The following is a 17,886-nucleotide window of genomic DNA, read 5'->3' as shown; positions in this document are numbered from 1 at the left end:
ACCATACTCTTGCACTGGATATAAGTTGATGGACAGCAGCGGGCTACTGAAAAATTCCAGCCATTTGTCTATTCTGTTTTATTTAGAATAGGTCACAAATAATCAAATACTGGTGAGTCAACTCAAACTGAAATGTAAGAATCAATGTCAAACAAACACAGCAAGAGTGAGGCAGCACAACAAAGCAGGAAAACAGCAGACATCCTGCAGCAATGATATGGTTTATTTATGTTTTTATTTGCATTGTTGTATTCTGTATTGTATTCTGAAAATGTATTTTCTTTACCTTATTCCCTCAATTTTAAGGAATGTGTCTGCATGTTTGTTTGTTTTGTTTGATTGTTGCAAAGCACTTTGTAGTCCCCAATTCTGATAAGTGCTATATAAAAAAACGTCATTATCATTATCATTATTATTAATATCATACAGGAATAAAAAAACAGACTGGATGCCCAAGAAAATGAAATGCAAAAAGGTTATGTGACAAATGTCATAAAAGTAGCCGATGAATCAAAGTATTTCTTTTTAATTAAGACCAAAGAACAGATTCCCAGCATTGTCATAGTCTGGATTCAGTAAATGCTCAAATTAGCAGCAGACAAGGCTAAAATTCAAAATCATGTATACTGAAAATGAAATCTGAATTAATCATGAAGGCTTCAGAATAACATGTCAACTGAGCTTCCACGAGTCACAGGAGAAGCAGGTTATCAGTCCCAACAGAATCTCACTCAGATTTGTTTGTAATTATTTGCCCTGTCAGGAATGACTGAACTTGTATTAACTTTTCTAAAATATAATAAATAGTAGTCAAATAATTAATGTGTTTCATCGCCTGTTTAACCTAATGTTTGTTTTCGCCTGTTTTGGAGTCCCATGCCATATTTTGGAACTTCACTAGACAATTATTTAGTAAGAAGTCACAGAGGTCTGGGGAGTGAATACAGAGTTTCACATACATTGATTTCTTAACTTAATTTTTCTTCACCTGACATATACAGTACACTACCGGGCAAAAGTTTTAGAGCACCCCCAATTTTCTAGTTTTTCTTGAAATTTCTGCAGTTTAAGTCCTGTGAATGAATGGCATCATGGTAAGTGGTGAGCCACCCAAGGTAAAAAGGAGTTTAGTTCACCAAAAATTGAAAAATCATGTAAATTTCATAGAATACTGGTTTTTCAGGGATTAAGAAGTTGGTTAATTAACAACTTTGCTGCAGCAGTGGAACTAAATGAAGCCTTGAAAGTTAATGCAAACAATTCCTACAGGTGCCTCAACTTGTGTTGATGACTTACAAACCGTCAAAACAAAGATAGTGTTGGAGCAAATTGTGTCGCTACTCCCTCTGATGTATTATCTGGACAATACTGTACTGCAGGAAGCAGTTCTGTATACTGCTGTCAGAATGGTGATAGCAATATACAAGAAAAGAAGAAGTTGGAGGCTTCACATAATGCAAGAGCAGCACAGTCTCCAGACTTAAACCTCATGGAGCTGGTTTGGGATGAACTGGACAGAAGGTGAAAGCAAAGCGAAATACAAGTGCAACACATTCGTGGGAATTTCTGTTGGGATGAACTTTCTAAACAATGTTTCATCTCCATTGTAGAAAGAATGACACTAGGGTGTTCTGCTGCTGAATGAGTCAATTCAGAAACAAAGACATTGCACTATATAAATTTCAACAGCAACAACTGGAAAAATTGAGGCATTCTAAAACTTTACCGATATATACATATATGTATATGTTTTTTACATCAGAGTAAAGTCTGTACAAGATGATTATGGTCACAGGATCCCCTCAAAAATGCTTGTTTGTTTGAAATGTTTCCATATTCAAATAGAGCAACAAAGGTGTTCGTTATTATCAATTAGCCTTGAAATTCCATTCCTGCAGCAAAAAAGATTTCCCAATGAAGTATCTTAACACAGGAGCGTGTCTCTTTAGTCAATGAGAAGAATGACTTTCTTTCTGATTCTGTGGCTATAAAAAAAAACCAAAAAAAAACCTGTTTAAGTGCTGCAAGGCAAAATTTGGAATTTGTGAAACAGATCGTCCACTCAGCATAAGAACAAAAACTTTTATGAGCATGAAAAACTCTTTGGAAGCCAGAAACTATACGAAGAAGAGTAGCACCGATTAAGTGTAGGTGCTACTCAACTAACAACGACTGGAGATGATGGAATTGTTTAATTATTGTAAATAACACTGTCAACTTTAGTGACATGACAGGTTCAACTAACCAATCTGTTTTCTGCCTCTGACAAAAAGGTTCCCCAAGCTCTCACTGAATTGCCCCTGAGTAATTTTCCTTTTTGTTTCATCAATGCCACTAAGGCAGAGAAGTGGACAGGCTCCAGACATCAAGTCCTCTGTTTCTTTCACGTTTGTAATCTGAAAATGTAACAATTAAAAATATTTGTCCTTCTCCATTTCTTATTAACCTCCATTAAATATTTTCATTTTTCTTAACGACATTCATTTTTGAAAGTTTCTTTGTCTTCTTGGTTCCTCTTCATCCTCCTCAACACTTGTTATTCACCCTGTCTCTCTCCTCTCAGTCCCATTCCTCCTCATCTCTGTAGGGGTTGTCCTCTCTTGGTGGCTCTTGAAACCTGATGTTTGCCAGCATGTCCCTCATTGCCACCATAAGACGATTCACTTCCTGGTTCAGCTCCTGACCGGCTCGCGCCACTTCCATATCATCCTCCTGCCTCGGTCCACCCTTTACAAGGAAAGAGACGTAAATGAATATACACATGCCTAGAGTTTGAATAATTTCACTGTTCGCGTTTGGCTTTCTGAAACTGACAATTATTCTGTTTTAACATACTTGACATGGAATTCATTGTTAGTGTTGCACTTGATTTCTGAAATTGCTATCCAATACCAGACAGTCATTGGTATATTTGATCATTTTATTACATTATTAACTAAATGGTCCCATTTGATGTGTACATGATCAAACACAAATAACAACACATCAATACCAGGGTAATCTAGGCTTGTGTTATATAACATTATATTCTTTTCAGACATGTAACTTTAACAGTAAAAAAAGATCTTCCTTTGTCTTAACTATGTTTGTTTTATCCGTATTGTATCTCTTCCTCTCCATAAGTGGATAACACGATCAGGATGGATGGAACTGCCCTGATGGAAACAAGCCTTGGGCCCATCTGTTAACATTAAACATGTATAGCCGATCCACAACATGTTGTGTGTGTGAGTGTACCTGATAATGTATATGTATATAATATACAGACATGTCAGATGGAAAACATTCAAATTATGGCAAGTTTGTTTTTGTAGAACAATAAAATAAACCAGTGTTCAGTATATTTGCTTCTTTCACCCAACTCAACCAATACCACTTTCATATGGGAAATGCTCATGTGATGTGAACTACATTGCTGTCGGCCACAGTGCCTTTTTTTTTGCTACCATTGAGGGATGCTGAAGTCAGAATTTTTTTTGTCTTTTACGACACAGAATAAATTCATGATCTGATACTTTTTCCCCACACAAGACTGTCCCAATTTGATTACACTACAGTACACGTACCTATCAACAGACATTACAATATCAATATACATCTATATACGTTATTATACAATGCTTAGTATGATTATGATTTGACAAGATAAAGCCTCCCCAGTCACGCAGCTCTGCTGTTATGATTAACAGCTTCTGTGTGGAGAGTGGTGCATGCTTTCTTCATTTATACAGTTGCTCCCTGATGAAATCAATGTTCAGTAGGTAGAGAGATAGATAGGTGACTTAATTAATCCCCAGAAGGAAATTAAATTGTCATAGGAGCTGAATTTACCTCTTTTGTCAAAGAAAAATTACAGAAACCTCAACGATGTTGTAAAAGAAGCATATTCACATTGCCTTTCCTTTCGCCATCCTGTAAACAGTGATGATTTACTACTTTTAGATGCTATCAAGCCCATATTTATTATAGGGCCAAATCTGACGCACATGACAAAAACACAGATCAATTAAAGATTGACAGCTTTACATACTTCACAAAAGGAGGATCCAGAGGTTGAGACAATGCATGTGGAGTACAAACGGTTGAAAACATCAACCCTGACTCCAGAGGGTCGATTAGTTCATTTGAATGTCCCTCAAGTCCTCCTACCTAAACTGTAAGCTTGTTCATGAGCTTTGTCACGTATAATGGTTTTCTGATCTGCTCCATCTGTAATTAAGGTATGTTTAGATTTTGGCAACTAAAATGAGCCAGTTAAGGTGAGGAGAAGATTAGATCAGTTGACTGTTGGAAGGAGATCGGAGCAAACTGAGGTCTACATTGTTGAAGTCACACACTTGTATACTGCAGTGGTCCGCCCACAACAACCACTCCAGATAATTTCTGTTTACTATATCTAATGATAATTCAGATAATGATATTTATCTAATCAAATCTTTGTAAAATGACAGCAATATCATTGTTAGGTACAGTGCTGTATTCAGCTAAGAAGTCGTGAGAGCTGATATGTTTGGATTAAAAGCCCACAAGACTTGGACTGAAAATCAATGAGATGAACATCTCATTGTCCTGCTCTACAGCAAAATGTGTTTGTCGCCATATGGTCTTTGAGTAAATTTGTCACACAATGTAGGCCAAACTACAGTCTATTCTGTGGGAGCGAGGGGTAAGCAAATAATGTGGAGTAAATGAGTGGAAAGAGCAAACACTCACTTGTTGCTGAGGACAGAATGGACCAAGAATGACTTGCTTTAGTTCAATTTATGTAACACCACCCCCACCACAAATTGAATACATTGCCGACATTTAAAATAATTTAAAGTCAAGTTATAACTGAGTGAATTATCTACAATTTAATTCAAAATGTTTGTTTTTCAAGTCCACTGGACTGACGGCAGTTTCAAAGTAACATCCACTACTTTGATAGAAATAATCCACTTCTTCCAAATACCAATCTCAAAAATATAGTACCGTAAAAACTCCCAAGTGTGATGAGTCCATGAGACAGAAGTGGACACAGATAATCCACAAATCCTGATGTTTGTGTCCCTTTTTTTTTTTGTTTTTTTTTTTAGTATGGTGGATTTGGATCTCAAAATATAGCCACAGTAATGAAGGCCAGCTATTGTAGGAACAGTTGAAATGGAAAAAAAAAAACCCACTACACAAGATACAAGTAACATTCAAGATTGACAAATTATCCCACAATAATCACGGGAAAGTAAACTTGGCTCTATAACCTTTAAATTTATATGCACATCTAACTTCATAACTAAGGAAGAGACAGCCAAACCAAGGCAACAAACAAGTTTGCACTCATGAATGTTGTTATTGTTTTGTTCCTCAGTGACACACTTAGAAATCATGGACAGAATTAACTGTAACAAGGTCATATGCCTTCTTTGATATTTTTCAGTCATCATCCCCTTAGGGTTACCATGAGTCTTTGGAGGAAATATTTCATCAGTCAAGGATGTGTATTAAGAATTAATTTTCCCTGATCTTTGACCAGTTCAGATATTTCCACCAGCCCTGGAGGGTCCTGCTACTTAATGGGTCTATCTGTATCTTATTTCAATAATCATTAAACAGGAAACCCAACCTTTATGTTGTGTTCCTTCAATGACTTTGGACAGTAAGCTCAATAAAAAAACACAACTCTCTGGACATCTTGCAGGAAATCAGAGCACCATAAAGAGAATTTACAATTGCAGTGCTTGACACCCTTTGAAGCAGGTCAGTTCACTGTGAATCATTCACAGACTCTGTGCACGCACAATTAGTTAGAGACAAATGAATTTTATCTGTAGGGCTTACAGCTATTAATCACATGATGTCCCCACATGCACACCATGGGTTCTTCATTCATGTCCTAAGACGTTTTTATATTATTTCATAGTGGCAGCACCAAGGTTTGTCTTCAGATGACATCACCAATGTTGGCTCTTCAGCTCAAGAAGAGACTTTCTAAAATTCACCACTAAGATATACAGCATAATATAAATACCATATGTACATTCAGTTTTAGGGTGCGTTTGATCTTTGAATATTTGGAACAAGTGAAATATGTTTAAAGTCATGGAAGACAACTGTCATGTGAGTCTTCCATAACACTAACTCCCAATTCCCAAAAGTTGTATGACTCTCTACATAACAATATTTAATTTGAGGGCGTTCAGTCAGGGTTTAGAGTACATGTAGAGTATCATAGCACAGAGACAGCACTGGTGAAAAGTTACAAATGACCTTCTAATTGTATGAGAAAAGGACTTGTCTCTGTACATGATTTTTTTACACTATTGATCATCACATCTATTACAGAGATGGGAGCATTTAAATTGCATTGAATGAACTGCACTCTGCTGTTTTAAATACTATTCATCCGTAGTTAGACACCGTGGTCCAGAGGGTTCTATGCTTCGACCAATTCTTTTCGCCCTAGCTATGCTTCCTTTAGGTACTATTATTTAGAAACACTCGATAAAACTTTCAGATGCAATCAGAAAATGATCAATTAGCTTACTACTACTAATGATGATCATTATACATCCCTACGTGGAACTTGCGTTGTGCTATGTTCTCCTTCCTCCTGCTCTCCATCTCTCTTTCTCTCTCTCTCTCAATTTTTTTCATTTCAGCATGTTTTATTGGCATGAATGGCAGATGAACAATATTGCCAAAGAGTCAAGGATAAGTGATAAAATACAATTTATTAAATAGATAAAGAATACGAAAATGGCAAAAAAAAAAAAAGATATGTGTGTGTGTTCTGTATGTATGGGCTATGTGAGGCTAATTATTTGTCACATTCAGTTATGTTTTAATTATGTGTCCCTCAGATTTGACATAAGCATGTCCCTTTACAAGTAGAATCTGTTGCTTTTCACTGTCACTGAGCTCTGTTAAGTTTGGTATTAAACCAAATTTCCAGTGTTCCACTCAGATATTATTTGTCACACTGTAAGAGGAGGTGCATCTCTGTCTCTACCTACCCTGCCGTGCAGTGACCACAGACTCAGTCCTCTGTTAGTAGCTAGGACTTCTTTTGCCATCCTTTCTCTGTGATTAGACTGTAGTCACTGAGTCTGTATTTGGTCAGGATCTGTCTCTGCATTGTCTCTCTGACAGTAAAGAGATACTCTGTTAATTTATATTCATGGCTTAGGGCCAGACCGCAATTACATTTGTTTTGGTTTAATTTATCCAATGTTCCAGATAGGCATCATAGATTGTTAATTTAATAATTTGGTTTACTCTGATTAGTGGTTGGAAAGCAGTGATGGTATGAGGCTGAACAATATAACTCTCTCTCTCTCAACGCGGCTGTTGGCCGCACACCCAGAGCGTGATTCTGGTCACGGTTTCTTCCTGTTAAAAGGGAATATTTCCTCGTCACTATAGCTAAGTGCTTGCTCATGGGGGATCGCTGGGCCTCTGCAAATAATATTGTCTTGACCTGCTTTATATAAAGTGCCCCGAGGTAACTTTTGCTATGATCTGACTCCATATAAATAAAATTGACTCGACTCTTTTTGCCCCACGTACTATACAATCACACACATCTTTCCAGACCTACCTGGCCTGATCCATGCAACTCACCTGAAGGTTGAAATTTGGCAGCAACGACCGGAAAAACAGCGACAATGTACTCTCATTGGATGCACCAACATGCTGCCTATATGCAAACAAACAAACATGCATCTCATTGAAGTGTTAAAGCAAATTGAGGATAGAAAGCGTGTTTGATTGAAAACCACAATATTTTCTTCTTTGACTCTACGATGGAATGTATGGGTCTCCCATTACCTCTCTGGTCGGGTATACGATATAACTGAGTCCAGTGGAGGTAGAGGGTCAAAGCCCATCACAGGCTGAGTGGTCACCTCCTGAGAATATCAAACAAATAAGCAAGATTAGAATCACTTCCCCAGGGGTGCATGAGTTCAGATACGTGAATACTCCAGTGTTGATCAGCATTTTTTTATCCAATCAATTCTCAATATACACATCACATATCCTTTGACAAAACTTACCTTCTGCTACAGCTTTTAGTTTTCAATTGCACTATTTGCAGAATGATGCTCTCAAACCATGAGTTACAGTTATGGACTTAATCAGCAAATTTTCAAGATGGCATCACTGACATCTCAAATTTGATCCACAGAAGTTTTTGCTAGCGTGAAATCTGATTTATAGATCAGGACCATCGGAGCATGAACTCATATAAACTTTAATAAGATGATCTCAGACTGGGACCTCAGAGAGTGAGGCCAGGAGTTATGCAGTGAAATTATTTAATCATTACACTCCAGTGCCTTTTGAGAATAATTGGAAAACCTTACATAACAAAACTTTATCAGATGACTCACGATAAATACTGAAATCTTTAAAATTCGATTGATGCCGATCACACATCTAGATCACAACTCTATCGGTGAGTGGACTGAGGACATTGCGGATACAGTGAAAGTGTTGTAGGTGATCATTTCTTACTAGAGGCAAACTTGAGGTGGCCTCCTTGATCTCAGAGAGGAGGACGTGGCGATGGATGTTCCTCGGTGCACTCTGGTACCTCTGCTTTCTCCTACAACAGAGTGATGACGATGACGGATTTGAGAACAATTTTCTCAATTATGAAGACATTTGAAGTACAGTGGTAAGTCCCAGTTCACTGGGTAACAAATTCTAATCATATCCTAAGTCCTTTAAGCTTTTTACAATGCAATGTCATTTACTATTTTTAGTTTGCTTTTCAATGTCAATTAATGAAGGTCTTTATTGCTGAAAAACAAAAGCTTAGCAGAAGTGTGAGCAGATCAATGAGATCTTACTTGTTTTGGCAATCCTCCACTAAAGGGTCTTTGGCATCAACTCGACGCAGCACTTCTTTCACAGACTCTTCCAACCAAAGCATTACTGGTGCCTCCCTCCACACATTGTAAGTCCTCCCCACATACAGAGCTGTCAGTTCAGCCAGAGCTGGGGGCTGCCTAGAAACAGAGAGGGTAGGATTACTTATTAAAGATGGGGTTGAAGAAGTAAAGAAAAACATAAAAGCAAAACTCATGCCAAATAAGGTTCAAAATAAAGGCCATGAAAAGATTTCTAGCAATAATATAATTTATGTGCTACAGTTGAAGACTACGCAATAAGGAATGATAAATCACACCATGCTATATTAACATAATTATGTTACACTTATGGAGCATACATTACCCTATCTGACTCTTGGGGCCAAAGAAGGCATGTGAGGTGACAGTAGCATCTGGCTGCACAGTGCACAGATCCAGTAGAGGCATCAAGACTGCAGAAAACACATTTACAGCAACACGTATAGGTAAATACACATTTTCACCTTATAGCTTGATGTGACGAGAGCGTTGGCAGGAAAGTCCTACTATTTTATAGACAGAAATTTAGCCATGCCATAAACAATGCGAAGAAATGACTGAAGGGTAATCGTTTCTAAATATTTATATGCTGGGGGTTGTATCCTTGTCTAACCTCCAGGGAACATGATGAGAGCATCCTGCAGCATCTGGTCAGCTTTGTGTCTTTGTTTGTCACTTTCTTCAGGATCCATGTCTTCCTGCTGACTGAGATGGAAATGACAAAGCGCAGTGGAAAACGCAAAGTTTGGCAGCTGGGACAGATTTCTGTGCTCCTGAAATGCAACAACAAACCACCTCTGTATCAGACTGATAAGTACACTTTGAACTTCAGTTTAAAATCACATGTAAATACACACATATGAACATGACAGCACTCTTTACCTCCCAGTCCTGATATAACTGAAGGAGAGACTGGTACTCTCTGGTACGCAGCATCAGGAAATCAATGAGGAGGAGCATGCAAAGTGGGTCAGCATCTGGGTCCAAACTAATAAAAGTGTACAAGCAAATGATTACTACAGGCATTTGATATAAACAAGAATCCAAGTATAAGTCTTATCCCACACTCCAGGGTGGAACATAAATGCTACTGACAATGACAGTGAAATAAGTTAATTTTGCTGGTTTCCTTCAAAGCCCAGCACAATGTATTTGATACTATCTGAGATTATATGATGATACAGAATGTAGTTTGTGTTAAAAAAAAACAAAAAAAAACAAGGGAATAAAAATACAATTATTGCTTCGTTTCTCACACAAGATTGACAGTGTTAATCATGTCATACAGTATATGTGAGGCACTTCTTTAAACAGTGCTTTTCAACATTCATTTATCAATTATATTGCCCTTTCAAGCAGAGATTTAATCACTACTGGTTGGAGAGAGACAGCCATCAGCTTTTATTCCCACCCTGCTGCCTTACATAGGACCAGAACATAGCTGCCATGAAGTCAGGAAGCCAGAGTTTGATGAAAATCATAGATAAGCATTGACCATTATATGGACAGGCTGTAAAGCTCAGGCTATGGCAGACTGATGGTAGCAGTGTGTGGGAAAACAACCCTCTCAGTGTGTATATAGCCTTACGTTAAGTGGTATCTGCACCAGTATGACCTTTGAGGTTTAATGAAATGTGAGATTTAAACACGTCCACTGACTGTTTCTAGATTTTATCGCTAATGTAAATATAAATGATTTTATCATGGTCATAACCATTATCTAACATTATCCTGTATTTCACTGCATCACTTTTATATAGTATAACAAATTTGGAAAAACATTTGAATGTCTTTGAAAAAACACTATCATCAATAAAATAGCACATATTAGGAACTGCCTGTGACTTTGGAAATGATATAAGGGGTACATCTTTGATCGATATCAGTAGTCATACAACAGACTAAACATAAAACACACTGAATTACCATCAGCAGACTATAAACGTGGTTGTTGAGTTAACAGTCTTTGAAGAATAACTAAAGTCTGATGACTGCTCTCGGTGGTTACCTTATTCATGAAAATAAGCGTTCTTTTTGTTTAGCTAATAAGCCATGAGATCATATGTAATACTTTTCATTGTGATGATTTTGCTAATAACCATTACTTTGTTGACACCATTTAGATCACCACTCATACCATCTCCCTCATGTTATAACAGTGTTATGTCACTGCGAAAATATAGGCCATCTTGCATCTTGTTATCAAATTCGCCATGATTAATTCTATCAATCAATCATGGCACGCCATGAGAAGTCATTATTTGCAGTTATTTTGTTCCAGTCAACATGTGTTGGTATTCAGAAAATGCAAACAGTAAACAAAGAATCATTGTCTGTATTTTGAAATAAATCGTGATTGTTTTTTGTTTACCTCTTTACACAAATAATTATCCAAGTTTAGGGGTTCAAAAGTAATTGGACACTTGGCTACTAAATGTTTCTTGGGCAGCTACAGTGTGTGTCGTTTAAGTATTAGTTCATGCATAAAAGAGCTCACACGCTTTCTCAAAATTGATTGTGACGTGAAAAAAAAAAAAGAAATTAAAGACACAACAGAGAGAAAAGAGTGTCTAAACTGTCAACTGCCAGATAATAGAGTAGATAAGTTAGTCATAAAGAGACCAGGGACCTAATGACTGTTACTGAGGTAAGTGCTATGTTAATGATTGACCTGTAAATGCAGAAGAATATGGGTTTTTCTGTAATTTCATCTAAAAATGTCACTGTTTTCCATTAACTCTGTGGCTCATCTTTCGCAGTAGTTGAGCTTTTGTCTTTGTACCTCAGGATGAGTTTGCAGTACTCCAAAGCCGTCCGTGGACATCCTCTCTTCTCCAGGAACATCATGTGCTTATAAAGAGCAAGATAAAAAGCCCTGCAAACAGAGATTATTGAATGGTTAAATTCCTTAAAACATAATTTAAGCTATGAACAATAATATAAAAGGTCAAACTGATGCCTCACAAACTTAAAAAAAATAGAGGAAAAAGGAGCAACCAACCTGTTTTCTGGTCTCAGATAATCAAGTCTGCTGGTACCTGAGGTCAGGCTGAATAGAGGGTGAAAGGCGCACTCAAAGCTGTACAAGGCCCTTTCTTAAAAAAAAAAAAAAAAAAGACAAGTAATTATAGTTTTTATTTATATTTACTCCATCCACCAATGCAACAACACACTGCATAGTTTAATTTATAGAGAAAAGTAGTAAACACATTTTGTTGTTCTTACATACAGCTACCTAACCAGCAAGACTTTGCAACATAAAAGACCAGAACTGAAAAACACTGTTTTACTTATCAGTCTCATTTTAAAGTTCAAGTGATGGAATGTTATTAAATCAACCAGGAAAGAAGACAAACATCCTTTGTTAATTTATCCCTCTGGTATTCTACATAAACTATTTTGGTTATCCAGTCGCCAAAAGGGACTGTGATAATAAAACTATTATTGTGCTTTGCATGAAGCATGAACTTCAACTTGTTAACAATGGCTGTTTTGTTGACTTACAGTTTACTAAAGAACACCGGCACTAAAATAACCATGATAATTTCGCCCAATAATCTGACAAAAATTGGGAATCATCAGTGATTTGACTACAGTACTTTATGCAGCCTATATCACTATCTTGTGTCAATCTAACAAGTAAACACTTTGCCACAGCAATATGCTGACCAGACTAACAACCGACAATGCCTACAGGACCAAAATGAGCTGAGTTTGGCTCAAATTGTTGTATGTTTATGGTTATGACACATTAGCTGATCACTGGGTTTCTTTGTAATTACAAATGCACTTATTTCTATTTATTTTTCTGATGGGTTTCTCTGTTAATTCCAAGGATTCCGCTTCACACTAATCTATGAATAGTTCATATACACATTTTCAGTCTCGTCTGTTTGTAATCTATAGAAGGAGCCCATAATCCTCACCGATGAGATCCCTGGCCATCTCCTGATCCTCCTGTATGCGGCACACATCAGAAAGCTGCAGCAAGGAGTCGATGTGGTAAGGGTTAAGTTGTAGCAAGGCCTGGAGAAAAAAAGAGACAATGGTCAAATTGACAGGGATGGACAAAGACATACAGTTTAACTGTATGAAGAGTGATGTGGATAATGCAACAAAGCATAGTATAAAATCACAGTTTAAGTACAGTGTATTCGAAATTATTCACTGTTGCATTCAGTAAAACAGCACAGTAACTAAATCCAAGCATAAAATGATTCATATTGCTCAAATAATAGATGAATTACCAAGGTCAACATCTAACTTCACCACACTAGAGAGGATGGCAACAGAATTTTAATCTTGAATTGAAAGTGAATGGATCCTTTTTTCTTTTTTTCTTTTTTTTTTTTTTTTTTTTTTAATTCAGCCGCAGTGCTCCTTGGAATACACACTAGGGTAATACAAGGTGAGGATACAGTCCACACCGTAAGTATCTGTGCTTCAGCACATTCAAGTTGAAATGAAATAATGGACACTACATTAAAGTCCCAAGTCTCAGGTTTAATTTGAGTAGGTTAAGGTCAATATAGAAAAAATGGTGTGACAGATATAGTCCTTTTGACACAGAGTGCCCAAAGTTTAGGGTTCAAAAGTAATTGGACAGATACAATTAGTTTTTGAAAAATCCTTTGCAGTCCATGTCTTTAATCCAGAGACATCAGAAGACATTTTGTACCTTCCCTGATGATGCATCACTGCAGCCTCCTTCAGCTCTTGCATTTAGACAACAAAACCCAACATACATCCTATTACTAAGGTAGTTTAAGGCTCTCACCATAGAAAAATCATTGATTATGCTTTCTTTGGACTACAAGATGCAGAAACATCTACAAGCGTTTAAGGTTGTTTAGGTCATTTCAACTCAGTTGACATGGAGAGCAGCCTGCAATGGGATTGTCATAACTACAATCTGCGTGTCTGTGAGTGTGTTTTGATGTATGAATCTTAGACCACTGGGCCACCTCAAAGCCAAAAGAGTTTTCATTTTTACATAACATATCAATGGAAAAGCAGGAGTCAAGTGGGGTCAAACTAATTAATAGTCTATATATTCTAATATTAGTCCAGCAACTCATTGTATCAACAAAGGACACAGACAGACACTTCAGCCTGAAATGACACATTTACAAAATGTACAAGCTATAATTCAGATGACTGTAAGGAAAAGGCTACCTGGGCGGCTGAAGCGAGGCCAGCTGTCTTTGGGATAGGTCATCCAGGTGCTACGGTGAAACTGTCTATTTCTCTGTCGGGGTCTGTCAAAAGAAAACAAAAATTGAGCACAACAATATGCTGTATACATACAGAGGACCTGAGCCATCTAATTCCAAACAATCTCACAACATCATTCCTTTTCTTTTTACCTTTGATCCCCAAGAACAGCTCGAGCCCCAAAGTATCTCTTCAACTCCGTCTCTGGGTTGAGATTCCTAATGAATTAACACAGAAAATAACAGGTTAATTTACACTGTGGATCATTGGAAGAACTATAGTCTGAGGAAAACACAGGGCCTGTTTGATTTAGATATTATGGACATGTGAGTTGACAAGTTGCCTGGTAGACATACTGAACAAATAACATTCATATTCTTACTTAAGAAGTAATCATTATGAGTCAGGCATCCTAAGCAAGCCTAATAGCTTGTGAGTGCCAGTGTTGCTTTCAACACAGATGATTTGCCTTTGACAGGTAATTGCCTTTTCTAGCATCACAATTTGGTGTGTGGTCAGATGTGCAACACATATCAACACGTTTTAACCTTTTGTAATTCTGTGTTCATCACTGTAGTGCATCATCTGAGATAAATATTTTCCAGTACCAGAGACATGACATCACATGCTGTCAAGCGCCACCACATGGTGGCAATTAGGAATCACAGACTAATACTAGTACAATACAGACTTATACTAAGTGAGACTACAGACTTGACCAATGACCAAGACATGTCATCCGCGCACTGGTCAAGAACCATTTTTGTATACATGCTTGTCTTGTCACCTGTGCTCCACATGTAGAACAGATCGTCTGTCGGCGCCTCCACAATCTTCATTTTGCAAACTCAGACCATTTGGCTGCTCCAAATTCTCCAGCAGTATATCAATGTTATCATCTGGTGCAGCCTTCTCAAAACAGACAGGGAGGTCATTAAAAAAAACACATGAAATTGTGAGATAGAACGGTGCTGAAAGGAGCTGAAGAATGATTGTAAGACACTGTTTTATTCATATTATCAGTAAAAAAAATTTTTTATCATTTGTAATGAATTCTAATAAAAGTATTACCAATAAAGTGGTCCTTAATTCTAAGAGTATAGGGTGGGTTATCATTTGCATTTTACAGCCATCTTTCCAGAGCAGATACTGAATCCCTTCTTAACAAACATACCGGTCCATCCACTGATGTTACTTTTGTCTTCTTCTTTTTCTTCTTCTTTTTAGCTCCGTCTCCAGATGAAGACTGTTAAAAGGAAAGAGAGATGACAATTTGATGTATGCAAAGATGCTCATTTAGATCAGTAGAATATTTAAGTCAAATCAGAGGATCACAGAAAGACACCCTTCTCATTTTTCTTTATCTTTACCTTCGTAGAAGTGTCCTGCTGCTTTTGGTCTGGTTTGTCAAAATCTCTGTTGTCATTCTTTTCTGTGCCACTTGTTTTATTTCCATCTGGTTTCTCTGCCTCTTCATCAGGTGAGATTTTCTCTGCCTCATTGTCAACATCACATATCTAGTAAAATGGGGAATAATGTGTGTTAAGAAAAGCAGCACTATATCTGAGTAAAAACCCCATAGCTAGATGACTCACTGATAAAAAGAAATAGATAGATAGATAGATAGATAGATAAATAGATAGATAGATAGATAGATAGATAGATAGATAGATAGATAGATAGACAGACAGACAGACAGATAGATAGATATTTTATTCATCCCATAGGGGAAATTCATTCAGATTCCCGAGCATGTAGACAACAACATATTTCCTTACATTATGTCATAGTTCAAATAAATCAAATGCCAACATGGACAAGTACTCTCGTAAACAGGAGATGGAGGGATTAGTTGGACGCTATGCATATTTTATTAACTATATGTCTCTATGCTGTGTCATAATTTAAAAGCTAGTAAACAAGCCTATTGTACAGTAGACGCACTGCACTTTTTTGTCAGTATCCTCTTAAAGCTGGTGATGTGGACTACTTCCCAGTGATTTTCTCAATTGATAGACACTTTGTTATCAAATTTTTACCTATAATATAATGTTTGTGGATTAACAGCAGGGTTAAATAAGATGAGACATGAGCTAACGCCACACGGCTAGCCTATGTTAGCACCGGTTATCAACGGAGAGCTCGCTGTAAACACACGAACAACGTTTCGTTCTATGTAGGTAACACCTAGTTGTAGAAATGCACCTTCACCTTACCAGTTCATAAATGTTGCTGAAGTTTTTCTGAGCTTTGTTTTTCTTTGCCTTTCGGCTGCTCTCTTTCCTGTCTGCTGGTGGGTGAGAAACATTAGCCACGTCCAGCTGCTCCTCCTCACCCTCAGCCTGCTCCACCGGGCTGTCATCCAAAGTTAGATTCCCGAGGTCCAAGGCCTCCTGGCCCCGCTGCTTCCCTCGGAGCCTTCGCAGAGCCCGGGTAGACATTGTCCACTACTAACGGGACACATACACGTTAATATTTGTGATTAAATTAGCTTTTAGTTCGCTGACAGCCACAGAACACCAATAAAGTGACAGTCAGTTCCATTGGTTTCTATCTCTTCTTCTTCTTCTACTACTACCACTTCTTCTTCTTCTTCTTCTACTTCTTCTTCTACTAGTGTTCACACTTCTTTGTGTATTGCCCTCCACTGCCCTCCACAGGATGGATGGAAAACAGCATCCACTAGAATCGCACTCGGTAGAACGCATACCTCAGCCAAAGCCAAACATTTTCTTCCACCATATCCTGATTTTTGTCCGGATCTGCTCAAAATTCAACAAACTCATTGAGCTCAAAAACATATATATATATATATGTCTGTTTGTTTACATCAAGATGCACACTACTTTCTGAGGGTCAAGGGTCAAGGGATGTGATTAAAAAAAATTCCTGGGTCCGCCATTTTAACCGGATCCCCACCAAAATGTAACTGGTTCTTCCCTGACCCATGTAACATTCCGCCACTAGGTTTGGTGCAAATCGGTTCAGTGCTTTTTGCGTAATCCTGTTGACAAATAAATAGACACAGTGAGGACATAACCTCCCTGGCGGAACTATTCATCAGTTCCTTTTACTTTACTTTTCACAGGGACAATGTACATATTTGGCCCTAAGGAGAAGTTAAGTGATAGCCTATATAAAGCAGCTAAACAGTGTCAGACAACAAACAGCTAAAAAAAAAAAAGAAAGTGAGACAAGCAATAGGCTAGTAGTCAAAAAACAGTGTGAGTTATTCATACATACAATAATGTAATGTAAACAATTGGTTGTAGCGGTTAAAACATGTTAATGCATATAAGCACAAGCAAATAATAACAGGAGGTAGGCTAGTGAACCATCAATACAGTATACTCATACCGAGCATGTAAGAACTGCAATTGCCTTTCTGAGAGATAACCTGAGAGAACCTGAATTTGACAATCTCACAAAGCATCTAATTTTCTGGTCTAAGGGCTGCTACATTTGCATAACCCAGGTTGATTTTGCAGAATCTACAAACCTACAGTGTCCCAGTGATGTTAATTTAACCATACCCCCTGAAACACAGGTGTTAGACCTTTTCACCAAAGCTTGAATGGGATACTTTCCCATTCAAGCTTTGGTGAAGAGGTGTGTTCTTCATATCTACTTTCTCAATTTTTCTCACCAATCCTCCTCAGTCCTCTTTTGTATTTAAACACTTAATTCCACCAAGGGGTACAATAGCTCCTTTCTTTAAATTCTGAGAATGCTGTAATTTCCCTCTACATTTTATATTGGAATAAGGACCAATATAAGTAAC

The 17,886-nt window shown here is 37.5% G+C and overlaps 1 protein-coding gene across 1 annotated transcript; it reads right to left on the bottom strand.

Annotated features, from left to right (window-relative positions):
- Positions 1-202: 202 nt before the first annotated feature.
- tcf25 (transcription factor 25 (basic helix-loop-helix)) lies at positions 203-17,024 on the bottom strand. Its single transcript, XM_056376739.1, has 17 exons — positions 16,322-17,024; positions 15,476-15,622; positions 15,280-15,351; positions 14,893-15,014; positions 14,258-14,323; positions 14,050-14,149; positions 12,818-13,028; positions 11,893-11,986; positions 11,674-11,766; positions 9,774-9,879; positions 9,505-9,664; positions 9,217-9,304; positions 8,832-8,990; positions 8,494-8,584; positions 7,807-7,886; positions 7,600-7,675; positions 203-2,727 (listed from the first exon to the last, which is right to left on the bottom strand). The coding sequence occupies exons 1-17, from the start codon at positions 16,544-16,546 to the stop codon at positions 2,560-2,562; spliced, it is 2,058 nt and encodes a 685-aa protein (XP_056232714.1). The 5' UTR covers positions 16,547-17,024; the 3' UTR covers positions 203-2,559.
- Between the last annotated feature and the right edge of the window lie 862 nt (positions 17,025-17,886).

The sequence above is a fragment of the Seriola aureovittata genome, chromosome 1, assembly GCF_021018895.1.
Source record: "Seriola aureovittata isolate HTS-2021-v1 ecotype China chromosome 1, ASM2101889v1, whole genome shotgun sequence".
Taxonomy (NCBI): domain Eukaryota; kingdom Metazoa; phylum Chordata; class Actinopteri; order Carangiformes; family Carangidae; genus Seriola; species Seriola aureovittata.
This window is presented reverse-complemented; position numbering and strand designations above follow the sequence as displayed.